A 23,636-nucleotide genomic window follows, 5' to 3' on the forward strand; every position below is an offset into this window, starting at 1 on the left:
CACCAGCTAGGTGAACTAATTGCCCTATCAGCCCCTGTCAGTACTTTCCCTATATACTGGGGGTTGTTGCCATTCTAACTATGGTGACACACACATATATCTTGCTTATACTCAATATCAAGATTGAGCTTCAATGTACTGACTTTTAGACAACATCTGCTCCCCTACTAAAGACTGCAAGTTCCTCCCTGCGACTTTCTTGTGCTGAAACTCATTTCTGTCCACTTTTCCCTTTTGGAGACGGAAGGCAAAAGTCATTAATCTTTCTGAAGCTGTTGAAGTCCCCTTGGTATTTCTTTCAGCAAGCTCTGTAATTACAGTTTTCCTTCAACATTGACTCATTGGCTTGATAATCTAATCCTTTAATTATCTTTTTATAATAAAAATCATATTGAATGGCTTCAGACATGATTTTCCGCAGAAAGCAATGGCAGAGAAAGTGCCTTCAGAAATATATTCTTTCAGATAAAGCATAACACAGGCACATTTCTAGGGCTGTGGAGGTTCCCAGGGCAGATGACAAGCTTCTGTTAATCAGTTTCTAATAGAAGTCTCCCTGGGCAGTCCCCCAGAGGTGGAAATATGGGATTTTTGTGCTTTTCAAATTTCAGCATTTCATATTCATCAATGGTAGATGCTACTTGTTGTGATCGTCTTTGTCAGAGTTCCTGTTGATTTTCCGGACTCTTCTTCATCCCACAGGGATTCTGAAAAAAGAATGTTTGCTCGACTCCTCTAATAGTCTTTACTTATCCTACAATTGCTTTTTCTGAGTTATGTCATCAGTTCTTCTTAAATTTCTTCACAGAATGCTTTCACAACTTAAAATAAGGTCTAGATTAATTGAGCTCCTTAGGGAAAAACAATATAAACTAACCAGTACCCCCAGATCTCCCTGGGACTAAACCACCAGTCAAGGAAATCACATGATGGGACACTTGTCTCTAGCTGCACATATAACAGAGGATGGCCTAGTCGGCCATCAATGGGAGGAGAGGACCTTGGTCCTGTGAAGGTTCTATGCCCCAGTATAGGGGAATGCCAGGGCCAGGGAGTGGGAGTTGGTGGGTTGTGGAGCAGGAGGAGGGAGGAAGGGAAAAGGGATTTTCCAAGGGGAAACTAGGAAAGGGGATAATATTTGAAATGTAAAGAAATAAATGAAAAAAAAATCGAATTCCTTAATACGTATGCTCTGACCCTGAATTCCAGCTCCAAGATAGAAAGAAAGAAGACAGAGAGGAGAGGTAAGCAGAGAAGAGAGGAGATGAGTGGTGGGCTGGGGCGAGGAGGGGAAGGAAAGGAGGAGAGGTGAGAAGGGAAAGGGCAAAGAGGTGAGAAGAGAAGGTGGGGAGAGGGAGAGAGAGAGGGGGAGGAGGGAAGGTTATGGGAGGTGAGGAGAGGAGTGGAGAGACGAATAATTGTGGATGAACTTTGAAGACTGTTCCATGAACAAGATCAATGACATAGAGGATATGAATGTCTAATTCCACTTATATAAAGTAAGTAAACTATTCAAACTCACAGAGACAGGACATTGCTTGGCAGTCATCAGAAGTTTAGGGAAGATGGAGTTATGTTTAATGTGTAGTTAGTTTCAGTTTGGGAAAAGAAAACTATTCTGGATAGACATAATGCTGATGATGCTTATATAACAAGGTTAATGTTCTTGCATAATGACACAGACTTACTTGTAAACCTAAAATGGTCTAAATGATTAATTGTATGCCTTGTATATTTTACATAACAGAAGAGGAAGGAATGAAGCAATCAAAACTTTAAAAATAAAAAGAGAATAAAGAGGAGGGAAGTTAGTTAAGAAGGAAGCACAGATATCAAGACAGCAGGAAGTAAGTAATAATTTCCTGATTTTTGCTGTTTAACTTGATTTTTCTCCCATTGATAATGAAAGTGAAAGTTAGGCATTGTGGCAAATGCCTGCAATCTCAGCATTCCAGACAAGGACTGTGGACTACTTAGATTGAGAGGTTTTCTTTAGAAGATGTGTATAGATGCTTTATAGCCTCTGTCCAATTCTAAGGGAAAACAATGCCTCAAAACACTTTGCAAGTAGACACACAGATATGGCTGAATCGCTGCTCACCTTCTGGGTCTTAGTGTACATGTGGCAAAGAGAGGGGACAACAAACACATTAAGACATTTACAAATAGAATACATAGATGGCCAAATAGAGACAGGAGGTGTATTTATGAACAATCATTTGATAACCTTTGCCTGCCAGTTTCAAAAATTGCTTTTAGGGGACAGCTGACTATAAAAGTCTAAATACAAAAATCAGACAAAATCGTTTTAATAAAGACTGTTATGTATCTTAGTGTCTGCCAATAATCTGGCAAACCTTTCAGGTTATAGTTATTTTGTATTCAAAACCCCAAACTGAAACCCTTTGGCTCCAGGCAACAGATAGTGAGGATATTTGGCTACTCTGAGGACATATTGGTTTTCAATTAACCCCAAAGTAAAAGACTTGAGAACTGGCAACATATTGTAGAAACTACTATGTCCTCTGCCATGAATAGAGAACACCCTGTTGTTAAGCAGAGGCCTGGTGCTCTGCAGCACTAGGATCTTGGAAAAGGAGGGCCTTACACATTAAGACTCCTCAGTCTCAAAAAAGATGGACAGACATCAAGAAAGATAACTGACATAAACCTCTAGCCTACACACACAAATATGCATGTACATACACATGTTCACACCCACATGTGAACACCTGCCTATCACAGATACACACACACACACACACACACACACACACACATACACACACACACACACACACACACACGAGTACACACACAAGAAAGATGAGTTTATATATCAGGAAATTCGGTTTACAGAAAAAGAATGATGCTGAAATGGTGCCCACCTCAGGTGTCAGACTTTGATGGGGAAATGGGGATGAGAGGCGGATGTGCTGACTTAACAGGACTTGGGAGCACAGATCACAGGAAATCAATGTATTAATCACCTCTTCCACATGCTGGAGCAGAAGTTAGGCCCTCGTTGAAGAGACAGGCCTGTAACTAGGATGAAAACCCACTGAAGGACATTTCACTGATCTGTGCCTTAAAATACCCTAGATGTGACTCTTGCTTCAAACCAAGTCGAAAACAGACTAAGTTGAAAACACTGATTTTATTTCAAACTATGTTGATTGCTTTTCCCTTTGAGAGTTTCATTTGTTTATCAGCAGAAATTCCTGGGCTAATTCCGAGAAATGCCATTCATTTCTGGCCAACAAGTCATGAACAATGGGTGGAGTAGAAGAGGAAGCTCCCCACGGAGGGTCTTGCTTTCTGGACATGACAGCCAGGGCCTCTGAATGTGCGTGGTGGCAGAAGAGAAAGGCTTTGGGTGGGAGTACTGGGAAGGCATGTGAAGGCGGGCCAGATGGCACACTGCATGCATGCCACTGCAGGCTTAGTTGTTGGGAAATGCTACGCAGGCAAAATGTTGTCATGGTGCCCATAGCCCTTTGAAGATTAGCAGGGTCCTCTGGCCAGTTCGGTCTTACTGATGATGGCTGCTCTCTGAGTTCTCCCAAACTCCTTTCCCAGAGTCTCCCCTGGACGCAGTAACTTTATTGCCTTTTCCAGACACAAGAGATGAAATTAATAAGAGTGTCTGGGTTAAATGTATGAAACTAACATCCCAAGTGCATCTGAGTTGGATCTGGCAATCAACCTTTTATCATATTCCCTAAGGTTGCCCTTAAGCATGTTTAACTGTGAAGAGTACATATTTACAGACTTGTGAGAAAAATAGCCAGTTATGCTCAGGAACTCTTTCACATCAAGACACTCTACATACAATTGGGCTTGGTAGCTCATGCATGTGATCCCAGTACATAGGTAGCTGAGATAGAGAACTGCTATGAGCTTGAGGACAACTGGTGACAGTGAATTCCAGGGCCCAGAAATAGGGGACAGGAATGAAGCCTCATCCTGAAGAAATGATCAAAAGAGCTACTATGTCTTTCAGTTCCTCATGCATCAAACTGGAGACCAATTTTCTTTGTAACTGAGGATGACCTTGAGCTTCTGATGCTCCTGCCTCTGTCTTCTGAGTGCTGAAATTACAAGCATGTGCCACTACACCTAGTTTTTTGTGATGCTGGTGATCAAAATCAGGGTTTTCTGTAGGTTAAGCAAATAGTCTACCTTTTAAGTACTGCTTCCTTAGCCCCTTAACAGGTTATTGCTTTGACATGCATGGCTTTTAGTAATGGACATAATCCAGTGCTTTCTAACATGTATTGAAGAACACTAATCCTATGAAGTGTTTTCCAAAATCATGAGTCCTGTGGCTGAATAAGTTTGAGAAATACTTCATACTATACACATCTCTAATATATGATGCATGTTAATAAACTAATGGTTCTGAGAAGTCCTGCATTGAAAGTATCTGGTTGAATTCTAATTCTGAAACTTCCAAATATACTTGACTATACAAATATTTTCCCTAAAAAACCCTATTACCACACCGTGAAGTTATGTTCCTTAGAGGAAACTTTGTTAAATACCATCCAGATTAAGAAACATCACTATAATAATGTTTTTTAAATATTTACTTTTATTATTTTTAAAAAGTGTGTGTGTGTGTGTGTGTGTGTGTGTGTGTTGGGGGGTTGTCGGTGCTGGTTTTACATTTGAGTATGAGCATGTGAGTACAGGAAGCCACAGAGGTCAGGGAACTAGATGACTTGGAGTTTGAGTTACAGATAGTTATGACCGGCCTGAAATGAGTACTGGGAACTGAACTCAGCTCCAGTGGACAGCAGCAAGGACTCTCAACTACTAAGCCATCTCTCCAGCCCCAAGGGATTTTTGAATATGGAATTCAAGTGGAAGAATTATTCTGAAGTAGCTGCTGCTTCCCTTTCCACCTTTGTAAGGGGCCAGCTAACGTGTGCTGAAGAGCTCTCTGTCCTGTTATTACAGAAGAACTATATTGTCCCTAAAAGCCTTGTTCCTATATAGGAAATCAAACTATTGGCAAAAAGGAATTCCCCTGCCTAACCTGAAGTGAAGTAATTAGTGACACTTTCTTGAAAAAGGGTTTAACACTGAATATTTTTAAAAATGTCCAAAGACCAGGAATGAGAAAATGATGTAAAAAAAGATGGCAGATAATTGAAGATGTCTGAGAGAGTGCTCACTGTAGACAGAGGGTCTAATGAACCGTGGTAGAGATATAATTTGATAATCTCTATCAGGCTGTATAGGAACAATAAATTAATATTAATGATAGTGATAACATAAAGTAAACTATAAACTAGAGGCCAACAGTACAAAATTTTTATACTTCTGGATAGATTTGTATCTTCAGCAAAATGTCTGGTGGTTTGCTTCTCTCTCTCTCTCTCTCTCTCTCTCTCTCTCTCTTTCTTTCTTTTTTGAGCTATGGTTCCACTTTGTAGCCCTGTTATCCTGGAGCTCACTCTGCAGAAAAGGCTGATCTCCAACTCACAGATATCTGCCTGCATCTGACTTCCAAGTTCTGAGATTACAGGTGTATGCCACTGTGCCCAGCAAAATGTTAGTGGCTATTTGAAGATGCCAAAGAATGAACCCTGGATCTCACCCAGGCAAATATGTTTTGTTTTTGACATGGGGACTCATTATATGGGCCAAGCCGGCCTTGAGCTCACAATCTTTTTTACTCAGCCTCCCAAGTGCTGGTATTATAAGCACGAGCTTCCAGGTCTAGCCATGATTTTGCTTTGTTTTAAATACATGAAAATTTTAAAAAACGAAATGTATTCCTTCACAATTTCCTAAATGTATACCAAATGCCTCCTGATTATCCTCTCCTATCCTTTCTTATCTCCCTCTTACCTTGTCACTATGCGCTAACCCTTATACACAAGCTACATCCATAAGGTCTCATCAACATGACTACCCAAACTTAAGCTGAACAAGGAGGTCACCAATGTACATGCCAAACTGCATAGGGAGAAAAGCCCACAAGACTTCAACCCTACACAAAGAATTACAATTGATTGAGTAAAGTTCAAAGTGGGATAGGTGGCCCTTCCCAAGGAAGAGCATACCAACTGGTTGTCTAGTGACAAATAGCTGTGAAAATATACATGCAAGTGACATTGTTCAGCCTCCACAGGTTATATTTGGGTATATAAATATATATGAAATACCAACTAAAATATAAAGAGAGGCCGTGAATTTGAAGGAGAGGTGAGAATAGTATATGGGAGTGTTTAGGAAGAAAGAGAGAAATGCAATTAAAGTACAATTGAAATAAAGAAAGGGAAACAAAAGGGAAGGAGGGGACAGGAGAAGTAAAGAGGAGAGGAGAGGAGAGGAGAGGAGAGGAGGGGAGGGGAGGGGAGGGGAGGGGAGGGGAGGAAATCTCCTGAGTTGATAAGATTTCATACTACAGCTACAATATTCATCTGCCAGAAAAAAAAAGGGATAAAACTGAATTGGCTGTTTAGAGGTCATCAGCTTTTTCAACAAAATATAAGAGGTGAATACGAATCTAAAACATAACATAGGAAATGAAAAAGGAATGACGATCAGAAATAGGTAATGGCAAGAATAACAAAGGAACTGAGAGTAAAAGACTGAGCCAAAAGAAGATCGAGAGAGGCTCAGTGAGTGAAGTGCTTGCCACAAAAGTATGAAGAGAGGACTTCAGATCCCCACAATTCATATAAAAGGCAGATAAGAGTAGGGGTATGGTCCATCTGTAATCCTAGAACAGAGACAAGAGGCAGGGGTTACCAGGACTAAGCTCCCAAGCCAAACGAGTCAACCCAGTGACTTTTGGATTGAGTAAGTGACCCTGCCTCAATATATATGGTGGAGAGTGCTCAAGAAAACCATTCAACTTCAAACTTCATCCTTTATTGTGTATAAGCACAAACGTACAATGTACTCCCTCACACATGCAAACATGCATACATACATGAACATACACCACACACACACCATAATTAAAGAAAACAAACAAACAAAAAAGAACAAGTAAGTCTAAAAATTTGAAAGTGGATCTAGAATCATTTTGAGCTCATCTGAAAACTGCACTCCTATTTATCTACCCAAAAGAACCCAAAACATATGCCACACAAAATCTTGTAGCCAAATATTCATAGTGCATTGATGACAATAGTCAAATAAAGAACTGATATGAACGCCAACTGATGAAATGATAAGCACATGTGGTATGCTGGTTTGAAAGATAATGGCCCCCATAGGCTCATTTATTGGCATGTTTAGTCCCTAGTGGTGAAGTGTTTAGAAAGATTAGGAGCTGTGTCCTTGTTGGAGTAGGTGTATGCTTGTTGGAGAAGGAATATTGTTGGGGGTACGCTTTGAAGCTTCAAATCTAATGTCACCAGGCAAGTGTCTTTAATCTTTTTCTCTCCCTTTCCGTCCTTCTCCCCACAACCAACTACAGACCAGGAATTCACTCTCAGCTACTACTCCCGCACAATGCGTGTCTACCATGCTCCCTGTCACAATGATAATGGACTGAAACTGTAAGCAAGTCCCTAATTTAATGCTTGGTTATGCTGTCTCTTCACAGCAACAGAACAGTGACTAAAATGAGTAATGTGACCATGATGTTATTCATCCATAAAATGTACTGAAACATTGACCCATACTATAACATAGCCCAAGCTTTGAAAACATTATGCTAAGTGAAAGAAGTCAGAAGTCAGTCCCCTTACTGAATGAATTCATTACTGTGAACTCCAGAATAGTCACATCCACAGATTCATAAAGTAGGTTAGTTCTTGATGGCAGCTGAGGGTGAGGGAGATGACAAGTAACTGTGTAATATGTTTAAGACATCCCAACATTATAAATGTTTCTAATATTATTGAATTGTATGCTTTTAAATGATAAATAAATGATAAATTATTATAACATAAATAGATAGATAGATAGATAGATAGATAGATAGATAGATAGATAGATAGGTAGATAGATAGATAGATAGATATGCCTCTTATCTCCTTGAAGTATTGTACAAACAGAACTAAAAGAAGCGAAAGAAGCCTTCTTCTTTTGTTGCTATTAAAGCTGGAAGTCAAAGGTACAGCCATTTGATTAAATGTATGGAATGGGAACAAAGAAAAATACATGTACTTAACATTAAAATATAAAAAGATGGGTACATAATGGTCAAGTGATTTGTTCTCCTTCCCCTATAGTATCAAAGGCCAAGGATCCTATATATACCTCATCTTACATAGTTGATTTCTGCTGGAATATGGATTTATACAATGTAAATCTGTATATATATATATACATATATATATACATATATATATTATATATATATATATATATATGTATATATATATATATATAATAAGAATAACAGATTAGTGCAAAGGAGACCTTTCTTTCATTTGTACATAAGATTTTGCACTACCAAGTGACAGAAATTCAGTGCCAAGTACATTGACTGAGTTGCACCAACAAGCCATGAAGGTCTATAATCTTGTTCCCAATCACCCTTCCTTCTTTTTGTCTCTGATTTGGTGACATATTCTCTTTAAGGTGCTTATAATTGTATGGGTTGTTCTCTTTTCCAGAACTTGGCAGCCTCAGACCTTTTTGATCCCCAATGTAAGACAGTGTGACCATTTTATAAGCTGAAGATTCTATTTTTGTAATATTGCTTAATTGCAAATGTAAGAAGCCCTTTAAGTTCCACTTATATTTATTAGAATATTACTTTATCAGTATTCCAGTTATAGATTTCATAACTCATGAGTTGTTTTTTCTAATCTTGATTTTTTTCTAATGCGCTGCAATTTTTCAATGTACAACTTGACAGAAACTGATGGTTTCTAGAGTTGCGCTATTGCCTTATAGCAGAAATATCTGTGTTTGCAAGCTCATCCACAACTCAGCTATTGTTAAAAGAAGAACACAGTGTTTCTAGCTTTCTCCTTATGAGAACAGTGCTTCACTAGGAAAGGCCTTTTATTGCCCCACCAGAAATTACAAAGATCAGGACTGAGGGAGATAAAAATCACTATGTCTCTATCCCTAATAAAATCATGTCAAAGAGCCAAACTTCTTCACACCTAGCAGAAAGAATACAGTGTGGATTAGGCGGCCAGTAACCAGATCAAATCAGCTATTTTGGCCATTTTATAACAACTCTTTAATAACCTAGGAATGTTGGAACACCTCCAAGGGAACACAAATTTATTAATTCTGAATAGCAAACTCTCATGGAATAAACATTAGGAATTCTTAGATTAAAAATCATGGTTTAGGGTCCTGTTAGTAAGTTCTTTGGGTGACAAAAATTATCTATAAAATCAAAGGGAAAGATTTTGTTCCCTATCCTTTCCTTACTACATTTTTACTCTAATAGAGAAGATAGGGCAATGCATTGCTACAGGCCTTGCTTAGGGATGAGGACAGGATCAATGACACCCACGACTCCTAGCAGTTTAAACTTTCCCCAGCCTTTGTGTAGCAGCAACTTCTTTGAGCCCAGTAGAACCCTGTGGTATGTGACCAAAAGAAGAAAACACTGCTTATCTATACTTCATGGTAATCAGTATCTTTTTTTTTTTTTTTAAACTGGAAATTCCGGAAAAGCAGTCTGCATACTCTGATATATATATATTTTGCAGGAGCTACAGGACATAGCCACACACAGGTAAGAGCTTTGGGAAATTTGAGAGTAAATGGATAACAAAAGGTATGGGAACAAAGAAACAACTGGTAATACACAATCCCTATCTTTTTAAAAGCATGACACTTACAACCCTTCCTCTAAGCTTGCCATTGCTTCATAGTGCCGTTTGCCAAGATGGAAAATCACTGTCTAAAATATAGAGCTTATATATTTTCAGTCTATGGAAATCATTTATTCTGTCTCTCTCGCCTCTCGCTTTCTATCAATAAATATAGATTTTAAGTATAATTTTAAGTATAATTTTCTTTTTAAAACTGGCATAAAAATTAAAAAATTTCCCTGTGTCATTTTCATATATAGTTTTGCTTGGGTAACCTCCTTCTTAGTCCTCTCCCATATCTCTTTGTCTCTCCCACCCCCACTTGCATCCTTGGTCCCAGTACTATTTCCCCTACTATTTTTATATCACATGTATGATATTACCATCCCCGTTGCTCTCCCTAGAAGCCTCTCCTCCCCACTATCATGGGACCATTTCTAGATTTCATTCATCTATATTTACTCACATCATATTGATATGCATATACAACATCAGTAGCGATGATAAACATGTGAAAGAGAAAATATGGCATTTAAATTTCTGAGTCTGGGTTACTTCACTGTAGTATCCTCTGGTTCCATTGAGTGTCCTGCATATGAGATAATTTTGTTTTCCTTTATGTGTGAATAAAATGCCATTATACATATGTACCATTTTTCAATTATCATTTCACCTACAGATGAATGTGTAGGTTGATTCTATTTCCTAGATATTGTGAATAGAAAAACAGGATATATGCCTAGAGATGATATAGCTGGGTTATATAGTAATTTTAGTTGTGCTGCTTTTCCTTTGATCAAGCATTTCTGTGGCCCTGAAGGCATGAGTTTCTTCATGCCTAATAATCACTGGAGTGAAAATAATATAGAGGTGTCATCAAATTTACTGCCCTGTCTCATAGGAGGACTATGACACTCCATCTTACATGGGTGGGATGTTTATTTCTAGAAATATTCAGTCAAGAGATTAAGATGTCTATATAGTAGAACTGAGATCAATAGCGACATAACAAAAATTCTTTTATCAACCCCATTCTTTTCTGTTATTGTTTAAACCATTTACTTTTGTTTTGTTTAATAGAAAGAAAAATTTACTGCTTGCACTCTGGTTCGATATGGCAGAGGAGAACTCATGAAAAATCTCTTGGTTCTTTCCAAATGAAGAACAAGAACGATGTGAAGCTAGATAAAATAAAATACGATTTTAAATGTAAAAAAAAAACCCATAGGAATAAGGTAAAATAGTTTGTAGAATCAGATGTATAAGAGTACAGTAATTACTGAGTGCTAAATCAAATGGTCAGCTGGCAACTGGAATAACATACAGATAGGTGACACTAGCTAAGGTGGGTCAGAAGATGGCCTATTTGGCCATCATTGGGAAGAGAGGCCCCTTGGTCTTGCAAACTTTATATGACCCAGTACAGGGGAACGCCAGGGCCAAGAAGTGGGAGTGGGTGGGTAGGGGAGCAGGGGCGGGGGGGTATAGGGAACTTTCCAGATAGCATTTGAAATGTAAATAAAGAAAATATCTAATAAATAAAAAAAAAATGGCTTCTGGGTGAAGCTGTTATTAGGGTGTGGTATCCCTGAAAGGCTGGCAACATTAGTGAATATGTTGCAATATTAAGATGGAGAAGAACCTTTAGAAAAGGGGGCATTTCATTGAAGGAAATAGCGAGACCTTGATCTCCCTCTTCTCTCCTCTCTTAACACAGCCAAATGACCCCATACTGAAACCTCAGAAAAGGTGAGCCAAAATAAATCTGTTTTTTTTCCTTTTCAGTTAATTTGGGTTTTCATACATTTATTATCATAACAATAGAAATGACTGACATGGTTGAAGGCCAAGGTCACATGTTCCACATCAAAAATGGCTCTAACATAATTCTGCCCACACTGTGTTGTTCTCCCAAAATACACTGATTACCCAAGGTTGGCAGTTGTAGTTGAGGTCCTGTTTCAAGAACATTATGAAAGAATAATACTCTACATTGAAACAAAAGTTTCCATCAAGGTAGGAGGTACCTAGTCTGACCAAAATCCTAGATTAGAGCTAAATGTGCAAAAAGAACTGAAATAACCATTCATGAAATAAAAAAAGGTCTTGTTCAAGATAAAATTTAATGGAGAATAGCTTTTAAGCAATATCTAGAAAAATAAGAAAAATCCATAACTAAGAAAAGCTTTCAAGAAACTGCAGAAAGGCTAGAATTTACATCTGAAAAAACACAAATATTTCTACTTAGAATGTAGTATAAGAAAATTTCAAATACTTAAAGCAACAAAACAAAAAGAGAATCAACCCCAATAAATTATAACCCAGATTTTAAAATAAAATGTCAATATTTTTAAAATAAAGTTTGAAAACTTGGATGAAAATATAGTTATTGGAGATAAGATAAACAAAACCTAACAGATTGTCCAGATAATATGTCTGAAAGGAATTTATAAACTAGAGAATAGAATTGATGAAGTATCATGGTGGGAAATATGTGCAATGAAAAAGAGTAAAGGAGACATTAGGAGGCACAGAGGAGAAATTAAATGAGGTACAAATGTTTACATCAAAGATAGTTTTATAGCACCAGGAAGGCTGAGACAGAAGGACTAGGAGTTTAAGGCTAGTGTGGTATATATGAAACTTTATCTCAAAAAATAAATGAAGAAGGGGGGTGGGGAGAGGTGTTCCAACAATGAGAAGCAAGATATAGGGATAATTATTTTTATAAAACTGATAACTGACAAACATATTTCTCAGTCCTTAGGCTGATAAAAATCTGAAAAACAATCATACTGCTGGGCACAGTAGCACTCACCCTAATCCTAGTACTTGGCAGGCAGAGGCAGGCAGATCTCTATGATTTTGAGGCCAGCCTAGTCTACATAGTGAGTTAGTTCAAGGACAGCCAGGGTTATTTAGAAAAAAAATTTGTCACAAACAACAACAACAACAACAACAAAGGAATCACACCAAGAAGGCTAAGGAAATATAAATTATACATAAGTACATCTCAATTTATTCATCAAAGTAAAAGAGAAAATCTTTCAAAATGAAGGAAATAAAAGGACCTATAGCAGAACTATAATCAAATAGTTCAATTTTATCCATAAACAGAAGAAGCCAGGAAGCCATTTAGAAATAACTTCAAAGGTGCTGACAGAAAATGAGCACCCTAAAATTTTATACCCAGTCAAGTTAGCATTCGAGAATGGCAACAACCTCCTAAATTTTGCATATAAAGATTAGAGAATTTAGGAACAACTATTCACAGAAAGACTGCATAATGAAGAAGAAATACTGACTTTCTTAGATGCAAACTGCAAGAGCAAGGACGGGGAAAACAGTTTCTACACACTACGCACTATGTAAAATTAGCTTTTCAAGTCACCTTTTTTCACCTTTTATACCTCTGGAATTTTTAAAACTCAATTCTCTTAACATTTTCCTTTTCTATTAGAATAACTGGTAGCCCCTATTTACCGTTTTGTTAATAATCGTTTTCAACCATTGACCCACAATTTAAGAAGATTTTGTTTAGATAAGTTCTTATGACAGTAGGCCACTTTGTGAGATGCCTTGGAGATACTTTATAGTGATTTGATAGACTATTTGGCATACTAAAGAAAAGATCAGAAATACTGCACTCTCTCATTTACCAACGCTTCTTACAATCCAATTCAAGGAGAAGCACATGAACACATTCAAAACCAGCATGCTTTTGTAGGAATTTACCCTGAAAAGCAACTTTCAGATTGGTCATTTCCTCATGTCTTGATGCATCAACATTCAAAAAAACCATAGATCTGCATGTGATATTTTGTCACTTGAGAAAAGTAATGTCTTTGTTTATTGGAATGGTTTTACTAGTACATGAGAGTATACTTTATAGAGGAATATCAATAAAGCAATGGATTATTTATAAAGGAATTTACTTCCGTATGCGTAAATCTAAAAGCTGCAATTAATTTTGAAGAGTTCTCTGACTCCCTAAAGTCAACTCAGGAACCTTCATCTCATCAGTTTCCTTCCTCAGCACAATGAATAGAACTAGAGGGTAGCAAGGCTTTCACTTTTCAGATCTCAAGACTGATAGCTTTTCCTTGGAATGTTATATTCTCTGAATCTCTCCATGGTTCTAAGACTCTGGTGCAAGAACCAGGCCCTAGTCATATCAAAAGAAAGTGTAATTGAGGAGACCTCTACTTCAGGAAAATGCCCTAACCATACACTGAAATCAGGCTTCCTAACTACGTTGTGAAAAAGTTTCTAGCTGGTTATCCCCAGACTTGCCCTTAACAATGTGTACCTAATAACAACTGTGTAGTGTGGAGCAGGCAGCTTTATACTGTCATAAACCTTACTGGTTCAATTCCTTTGATTTATGAACTGCTCCTCATCATTCTGAAGCTATGCTTGGATGCAATTCCAGAACTAATTGTATAGGACATGTGCCACAACTCCCCTGTTACCTACTGCCCATGGCAGGAAGAGGCTGTTTATAGTTATAATTCATTTCTCCCCTTTCATTCCCTTTCAAATGATTAAAAGCCCAATGAAAATTTGTTACTAGGTACACAATAACATATTAGAACCTAGAATGTGTCTCATTTGGGCTATAAATTTATAATTTAGGGGGCCAGTTTAAGTTGTCTAAAATGTTCTAATTTTATTTCTGACTGGAAGTTTAACTTCTGGGGGAGTTTAGAAAGATTAGTTGGATCAGGTAAAGACAGAAAACAGAGAGTCACAGATTGGAGAAACAGAGGCAAACTGGATTACCTGGGCAGCGGGGGCAACACAGATGAGGAATATGCACGGGTGAAAGGCAATGAAGAGTTGGACATCTGACTCGGCTGCAAAGCACATTCCCATTCTGAAAAAGAGAAGGCAAAGAGGGAGTGAGAGAAAAAAAATGTCTTTCAAAGGTCACTGGGCTTATGCCAGTTTGGGAAACAGTCATGCAGGGACTCACCCAGACAGTGAATAATGCATTCCCAAGAATCTGAATGCAATCAGTTTGCTTTTTCTTTTTTATTCTTTTCAAAATCCTTTTCCCACTCCTAGCACCTCTGCTGGGTTGATTGGAAGCATATCATCACACCTTTTATGAGGCTGGGTTCAACATAGACCCAGTTTTTATGCCTCCTATATTTAATAATAAATATGGGAGGCTTCCTCTGGCCTCCCATAGAACTCTCTGTGATAGGTCTGCCCTTCCCAGTTCTAGCTACACGGCTTTTCCAAGAGCCTATTCTGATTTCATAACCACCTGCCTGATGCCATAGAAGAGAAGGGGTGGTGAGTAATAGGTCCCTCGAGAGCTACTTCCCAGCTCTGTACAGAGACATCCCTGGCATGTGAGTCCTTGCATTCAGCTTTGCCTTGATTCGTTAGGCTTCGTGACTCCTCTCCTCATTTCCTTTTTCAGTCAACATTGGTTTCCGAGAACAAGCAAGAACTAGAAATTGAGCTGATCCGCTAGTATGTCTGGATGAGGCAACTTGGTCCCTGTATGACTTAGTGATACATGATCCCCAACTCCGACAGCTCTCAGTCATTGCTAGAACAAAGAAAGCTTTGGAAATGCATTTACATTTACATTTACATATCCCATCCATAATTCATCTGAAGGAAGGGTGACTTGCATCTGTCAGGCTGTTACAGGGTAAAGGGTGGTGAAATGCGCAGAGAAAGAATATGCCTAGTGTGTGAGCTGTTGGCATCGGGATCATGTTAACATTTTCACTGCCTCGTGGACTTCAAAGCCTCGGCCCCCAAGGGCTAGCTGTCCATCTCCAATGTACTGAGTCAAGAATCTGACAAAATAATGCCATACCAGGCAGTTAATCAGCCCCCAGATTCTCTATTTAATACAAGTCCTAGTCATTTAAAGAGGCAGGCTTCTTTTATCCAGAGTCACCTTACTACAATTCTTTTTTCTCATGTGCATTCTAGTATAAAGTTTTATAATACTGCATTCGGAAAGGGTAGAGAGGCTCTACCACTCTCCTCAGGGCCAGGTAGTAGCATCTGTAGATGAGCTCTCAGAAGCACATCAGAAAGCATAGTTCCTGGTTGAGAAGAAAATTCAATCTTTAATGCTGTATACTGAAATTTACTTCTACACTCTAGAGATAAATAAGAGCACAGATAACTGTAATGATAATGATGGTAGTACACATTAACATTGATTACTCATACATTGTTTTAGATGAATTAGTGTATTTATTTCTTAGTACAACATATGAAATAAGTAATATCATTATGTCTTGTTTTGAAACAGGTAGACTCAAACTCATGATCCTTTTTACTCAGCCTTCTGGATGCTGAAATCCACAGGCATGCTCCCTGACACCAGGCTATCCAGTTTGAAAGAAGAAACGGAAGGAATCTCACTGAGGTTATAGGTAAATTACCCAACATATCATGTACTATAGGTGGCTTCCTTTAGAGTTTAAAAATTAGGCTACTGCAAAGTTAAAACACCACAAACCCTGGATACCTCCTATTATAATAGCTGGAAGGTGCCTTATACAAGGTAAAAATTTGGAAAGTCCAAAGATCTGTTCAAATGGCAAGAAGAACAAGCTTCAATGACTGTCTGCTCTAGCTAGCCACAGAAAAGGAGTTACATGAAGCCTTTGCCCTGGATCTTAAGAAACTAGTTCACACTATGCATTCAGAATTCTCAGTTCTTAAAGATTATGATGAGGCTTTCCTTCCCATTAAGCTTAATGCTGTGGTTTCCATTCAGGGAACTAACCATGTTTGGAGACATTATTTGTTGCCACAACTGGGGTTGCTTCTACTATCATTTAGAAGAAAGATCAATTTTTCTACTATCTGATTTCTCCTACTTTCTCCTATTATGTCCTATATAATTAGCCTAAGAGCCCATATAAATTTATTTATAGTAAATATTTACAGATCTTAAGGAAAACAAACAAAACTTTAACAGAAAATAAATCAGGAGAAATACTCTTTCTAATCTGGCCTCTGTCCTGTGCCCCTTTCTTTAATGAGGACCTTAAATTTTCTATCTAACCAAGAATTTTCATCAAGTACTATGGATTCTCCTACCTGTACCTCATATGCCATGTCACCTGGGTGCTTACCAATATTTCTTATGATTATAATCACCTAGGCTCTCTGGCCAAATGAGCACTGATAACCTCCCCATGTGCTAAGGAATGGAGAAAGAAATCTCATTCCAGAAAGCAATGTACCTCTGAGCAGATGCAGTTCACACAGTAAACCAGTCCATATGGTTCCAGGTAGGGATGCCATTTCTCACCCACTCTATACTTCTTGTCTTGAAACACGCAGTATGTCTCTGAGTCTATTACGGGGAAGGGCAGGGGTAGGGAGAAGAACACAGTGTTAGAAAATATAGGCCAAGTCATGACATTCAAAGACAATCATGGGTTCTATCCATTGTACTTTGTACATCAAGGGAAGAGTCATTGCATTTGTAGAGCACCTACTGCTGGTTCAATGTTTTATGTATTTTTCCTTACCTCATTTATACAGTAAGTCATAAAGGAAATATGAATATCAATCTTATTTTATGGGAAGTCAAGAGACATAGTACTAGCAAGCAGCTGAGATGATACTCAAGCCCAGGTTGATCTGATAGTGGAGCTCTCAATCTTACAGCTCTGTTATAATAGCAATATAAGAAAACCTATCACTGGCCTTTTGGTTTCTAAAAAGGACATACTTCCTTTCCAAAGGTAAAATAATGAACACTTTGCTTCTATTTAACATTCAGATTTTCTTGAGCATGAACAATCTTCAGTTAGCTCAAGTCATAACTTCCTTTTGTTGGAATATTTTTTATAGGGCTGGAGATATTCTTTAAAAGTTAAGAGTAATTCCTATCTTCCAGAGAACCTGGATTCAATTGATGGCACCAATGTGGCAGCATAAAAACATCCATAATGCCAGTTCCAGACAATCTGATGTCTTTTTCTGGCCTCTGTAGGCCACAGCATAGACGTGGTACACAGGCATATATACAGACAAAATATCCATACATATATAATAAATATATTTAATTTTATGAGTGTGAGTACTTTGCCTATATGCATATCTGTTTACTACATGCATGTCAGTGCCCATAGAAGCCAGAAAAGGACATTGAATCTCTTGGAACTGGAAGTATAGCTATTTGTTTTAAGCCATGTTGACATTCTGAACAGAGTCTGGGTCTTTTGCAAGAGCAACAAATGTTCTTAACCACCGAGTCAGCTCTCTTGCCCCTAAAACTTTTTGTAGTTGAAATTTGCATTACACTGCAGGATGTTTGAGCATATTCCAAGTTACTTGTCATGTTTTACATGCATTTTTATTTAAAAAGTAGACATTTATTCTTTATATTCAATCTATCACATATTCTTGGGCATATATACATATATATATATATATATATACACACATATATATATATATATACATATATATATATATGTATATATATATATATATATATATATATATTTCCACATCTCATTACAGAGATGCTCCTCATCCACGTACATTGTTTCTTTATTCATAACAGTCATAAATTGAATACACCCTAGATGTCCATCAACTAATGAAAAAAATAAAAATCTAGTACATTTACACAATGGAATATTATTCAGCTGTCAAGAAAACTGAAATTATGAAATTGCAGGTAAATTAATGGAGCTAGAACCAATAATCCTGAACAAGGCAGCCTACACCCAGACAACACTTAATATTTTCTCATATATATGGAAGTTAGCATTCAAGCTGTATGTACATGTGCTTTATTTAGAATAACCAAAGTGATTGTGTGGTTAGTAAGGGGTCTGGTGCTAGGAAAAAGGAAATAAAATATGGTGCTATAAAGGAAAGGATGGGAAAACTGGAATAGACTAGGAGGACTATTATAGGGAGGGGAATGGGAGGGCAGGTTGAAGGAGGGACTGTGAAGAGGGACAACTAATAATGGGACACAATGCCTCAACTAGAGTTCTTATACTAACAAGTAAAGGCTCCAACACCAGGAATAGGTTATGCCCTGTTGATTTGTTAATCAAAGGAGAACCATAGACCCTTGCAAACATCACAGACTACTTATTGCCAAGGCTATGGGTTGCTCACCACCACTTGACAGTAAGGCCTTATTGCTGAAGTCACCATATACCTATGTAATCCAACAAAGAAAAATCAAGCGGGTACCCAATGATAAGCATCATCCCTACTGACTAGTGTTCATGGTGCTGGAAAGTATTATGCATGTTACCAGAGGAGAAAAATAATCATCAAGATTACTCAGTTATGAATCATATGACCTACAAAACTGATTCACATGCAAGTTATAATGGTATAAATTAAATCTAATAATACGTTAAAAGGATAATAATTTTTGAGCAAGTGGGGCTTTATTGAAAATTGACAGCTAGTTCCTCATTCATAGTTCAATCAATGTAATTCACTATGTTTGCAAATGGGGGGATTTACACACATATCATTCTTACAATAGATGTATAACCCGAGTCTGACAAAATGCGACATTCAGCCAAGGCTGAAACTCTTATAAAACTGGGAAGAAAATTTCCTCAACCTTATACATGGTATCTAACAACAACAACAATAGCAATAACAACAACAACAACAACAATTTGGCTGACATTATACACCCTTCATGGCAAAGGATTGATTTTTCCATATTACTGAGAATTATATGATAATGTCATTTTTTTCAATGTTAGCATGAGAAAGCAGGCCCCAAAAGTTTTATATATCACAAAGCAAAAATTAAAGTATTTACAAAGTGTCATTGTTTTCTAAAAAGAAAACTCACCAATCTATTAAAATGTTATTATGAATGATTAAAAGAAGTTAGCAAGACTGTAGGAATCAAGACCAACCATATTTACATATTCTATAATAAACAAAGAGAAACTGAAGTATGACTGGGTGTAGCAGATCATTCCTTACTCATGGGGAACAAAGGCAGGAGAGCTGAAGAGATTTCACTTCCAGCCCATCCTACAAAGTGACACCCTATCTCAAAAATGATATGAAAGCAAAAGAGCTCCAATTAGTACATATAGTGTTTACAATAGCTTCTCCCAAATATGAGCCTTTGGAAGTACACATCTAGCAAAACATATGTAAGGTTTGCACCAAGAAAACTATAATGCAAAAAAAGAAAACTATAATGCATTGCTGGGAGGGAGCAATGAAGGCCTATAAGTCAGACACATTTATAATATTTGTAGGCTGGAAGATAAAGGCTTTTTAAGATGTCCGTTCTCTCCAAAGTACATAATAGTGTGACCATGCCTAGGCAAGTGGATCCCTAGCAGTTCAAGGCCAATCTGGTCTACATAGTAAATTTTAGGCTACTTTATAGTAAAATCTTGTCTCAAAGAAAAAGACACAAGTATCAGGAGGATATTTTATCTTAAAAAGGTGGGAGTCTAATAATACAGTTTTATTGAAAGTAAAAGAAAGTAGAAGAACCAAAATAGTTTTAAAAAAGAAAGATGTTATAGTTTTCAGTATATATAGTATCAGCTAAAGGTTAGATAAACAAACTAACAGAACACCTAAATTGATTAAACAAAGATACAAAGTCAGTTCTATGTAGAAACAATAGTGTTTTAAACAAATTCAACAAACACTATAGAGCCATTTAAGTACTCATGTGCAATATTTAAAGTTAGCCTTTTGCCATTTCTAATAACACATACAAAAATGAAGTTAAAAAGCATGCCTATCCCATCCTCCTTCCCCCTACTTCTATGAGGGTGCTCCCCCACCCACCCACTCTCACCTCCCCACTCTGGCATTCCCTTACACTGGGGCATAGAGCCATCACAGGACCAAGGGCCTTTCCTCCCACTGATGCCCTACAAGGCCATCTTCTGTCAAATATGCGGTTGGAGGCATGAGTCCCTGTTTGGTTGGTGATTTAGTCCCTGGGAGTTCTGGAGGGTCTGGTTGATTGATATTGTTCTTCATATGGGGTTGCAAACCCTTTCAGCTCCTTCAGTCCTTTCTCTAACTCTCCATTGGGGCCATCCAGAGACTGTCCCACCTGGGGATCCATGCCATATACAGACACCAAACCCAGACACTATTGCAGATGCCAAGAAGTGCTTGCTGACAGGAGCCTGATATTGCTGTCTCCTGAGAGGCTCTGCCAGAGCCTGACAAATACAGAGGTGGATGCTCTCAGCCAACCATTGAACTGAGTACAGGGTCTCCAATGCATTCTCTGACAGTCAGGTTTACATGCAGATAGAGCACGCATATATAAAACAAGTAAATAAAAGTAGATTAAAAAGAATCTATTTTCAATAAAAGGGAAAAAGAAGGAATTGTAGTAAAGAACAATAAAAAGATAAACATGAAGCATTTGGGGTAATGGAGTCAGTTTATACCTTGATTACAGTATTTTCTACAGGACAGAATGCATTTCTAAAAATTGTTCTAAAAGAAGACATTTCACCACATGAAAATTGTATGTTAGTAAAAAAAAAACTAATAAAAACAACAAAAGGAAAAAAACTCACATGAATTATTTCAACCAGAAATTAAACAATTTCTATACTCTGATAATATCGCTCCAAATTTTTCTTTTTAAAATGTGTTTTTATCTGTTAGAACAATTTTAGGTTTAAAAATAATTAGCAGTAGGTACAATACTTTCCACTTACGTTTTCACTTGCCCATATTATTAACATCTTGCAATCTTGCATTAACTTAGTTCATTTTCTCTGATGAACCAATGTTGACTTGTTAATATTAACCAAAGTATATGTACAGGATCTGAATTACAGTCTACTCTTTGTAACCCGAAGTTCCATTTTTTTTTGCAACTGGATGCTATATATTGCAATAACAAATAGACATGCTTCACTGCCTTAAAATTTTCCTCTGCTCTGTTTTTTTATCTTTGCATTGGACTTTTTCCTTGCTCTATAGTTTTACCTTTTCCAGAATGTCACCATGTTGGTAACATCAGATATATTACTTTTTAAAGTTAGCTTCATTCATTTGGCTATATGCATTTAAGGTTTCTAATGTGTTTTCATGACATTATTAAATCGTTCACTTATTTTTATGATCATATATCTCAAACATCAATAATACATTTTATAGCTACACTTAAACTTGTTCAACTACTCCCTTACTAAGGGAAAACTTGGTTACTTTATTTTTTTAGAAGTTGTGAATAAAAATTCCATAACACTTGCATACAGGTCTTGGTGTGGACATATGTTTTCACCTCATTTAGGTATCAGTAACAAAACAATTCCTGGGGCAGGTGGCAAGGTTATGTTTGGCTTCGAAAAAAAATGGTAAATTTCCTTTACCATTTTTGCATGCCCACAGTGTGATGGTTAGGGTCTCTGACAATTTGACATAAGCTCATCAACTGAGAAGAGGTAACTTCAGTTGAGAAACTCTCCCCATCAAATTGGCCAACAGACAAAGCTGTGGGGGCATTTTCTTGATTGGCAATTGATGGGGAGGTGCTCAGCACACTGGGGGCAGTGATACTCCAGGGAGGGTGGTCCCTGAAGTATAAGAAATGAAACAGACCAAATTGGGGAAAACAAGCCAGCAAGCAGCATTCCTTCAGGGCCTCTACATAAGTTCCTGACTCCAAGTCCTTGGCCTGGTTGAGCTCAGTAAGGAATTGTTACCTGGAAGCACAAGATGAAATAAACCCTTTCTTTCCCAGTTGCATTTGACCATGGTCTTAATCACCACAACAGAAACCTACCTAAGACAGAAAGAGGTATCAGGATTGTGGCTTGTTCTTGTGACAGAACTATGTTGTTTTGGGAAGAATTGTGAAAGATATTGGATTTGGGGGGCTGGAATAGCCCTTGCGTCTTCAAAGCTAATGGGAGCTCGGTGATAAGAACGTGGAATGAAATGCAGACGATGGAGGTCTGGCTTGAGAAGTTTGAGGAGGAAGCAAAGATTCTATCAGGGCTAGTTTTTCTACCATTTTGAATTAAGAATCTGGTTCTGGTCAGCTGGAGCAAAAGAATCAGCTGTGATGAATAGGAGACTCCCCCACTGAAGAAAAGCCCTCACTAAAATGGGACAATTGATATTGGTTAGCTGGGTCTCAGAAATCAATTGTGATTAAGAAAAACCAGCATCAATGAGGTGTTATCTTCTGATGGGATTTTTCTCTAGGTCAGCAAAGAGAAACTGTGGCCAAATCTGTGTCTCATGCTGGCAGTGAGGGTTGGTAATGTCACACAGGAAATGCTGATTTTGAAGCCATAAATGGGTCATGGGAAGCAGCTGAGGTTTGACACTGTATGGCAGGGATAGAGACCAAGAAGTGAGGTTTGGAGACACTAATGGAGAAGGTGCCTCAGTTGCAGTGGCAACTCTAGCATATTGTATGTGCCAGTACAGTGTGACAACTGCCAAGGACAGCAATAAGTGTGACATAGAGACAGTCTGATCCTTTGAGGTGAATTATGTGTGCCACAGATGTCTTATCACAGCAACAGAAACAAAGCTAGTATGCCCCACCCAACAAAGAAAAAGTTTCTGTTGTTCCATATCTCAACAAGCACTTGTTATCCTCAATGTTTGGTGATTCTAATAAGAGCACAGCAATATCTTTAAAAAAAATCAATACAACATATTTCTTCAAACAGGTTTTAAGTATGCATCCCTGTATAGCTTGTAGCTCTATGCAGACCATGTTAACCTTCAATTCAAACAAATCTGCCTGCCTCTGACTCCCAAGTGCTTGGATCGAGGGCATGAGACACCATGCTCAGTTGCAATCATTTATTTTGTGTGTTTTCTTTTTAATTTAAGATTTATTTATTTGATGTATATGACTACACTGTCACTGTCTTCAGA

At 37.7% G+C, this 23,636-nt stretch overlaps 1 protein-coding gene across 4 annotated transcripts in view; it reads right to left on the bottom strand.

Annotated features, from left to right (window-relative positions):
• Chrdl1 (chordin like 1) overlaps window positions 1-23,636 on the bottom strand; it is a 106,814-nt gene that overhangs the window by 64,832 nt on the left and 18,346 nt on the right. For all 4 annotated transcript variants that reach the window (XM_021187904.2, XM_029534514.1, XM_029534513.1 and 1 more), the window contains 2 exons: window positions 16,982-17,094; window positions 14,535-14,628 (listed from right to left, as the gene is read on the bottom strand). In XM_021187904.2, the coding sequence (XP_021043563.1) occupies window positions 14,535-14,628; window positions 16,982-17,094 (207 nt within the window). The remainder of the gene's footprint in view (window positions 1-14,534; window positions 14,629-16,981; window positions 17,095-23,636) is intronic.

This window comes from Mus pahari, chromosome X (genome assembly GCF_900095145.1).
Source record: "Mus pahari chromosome X, PAHARI_EIJ_v1.1, whole genome shotgun sequence".
NCBI classification, from domain to species: Eukaryota; Metazoa; Chordata; class Mammalia; order Rodentia; family Muridae; genus Mus; species Mus pahari.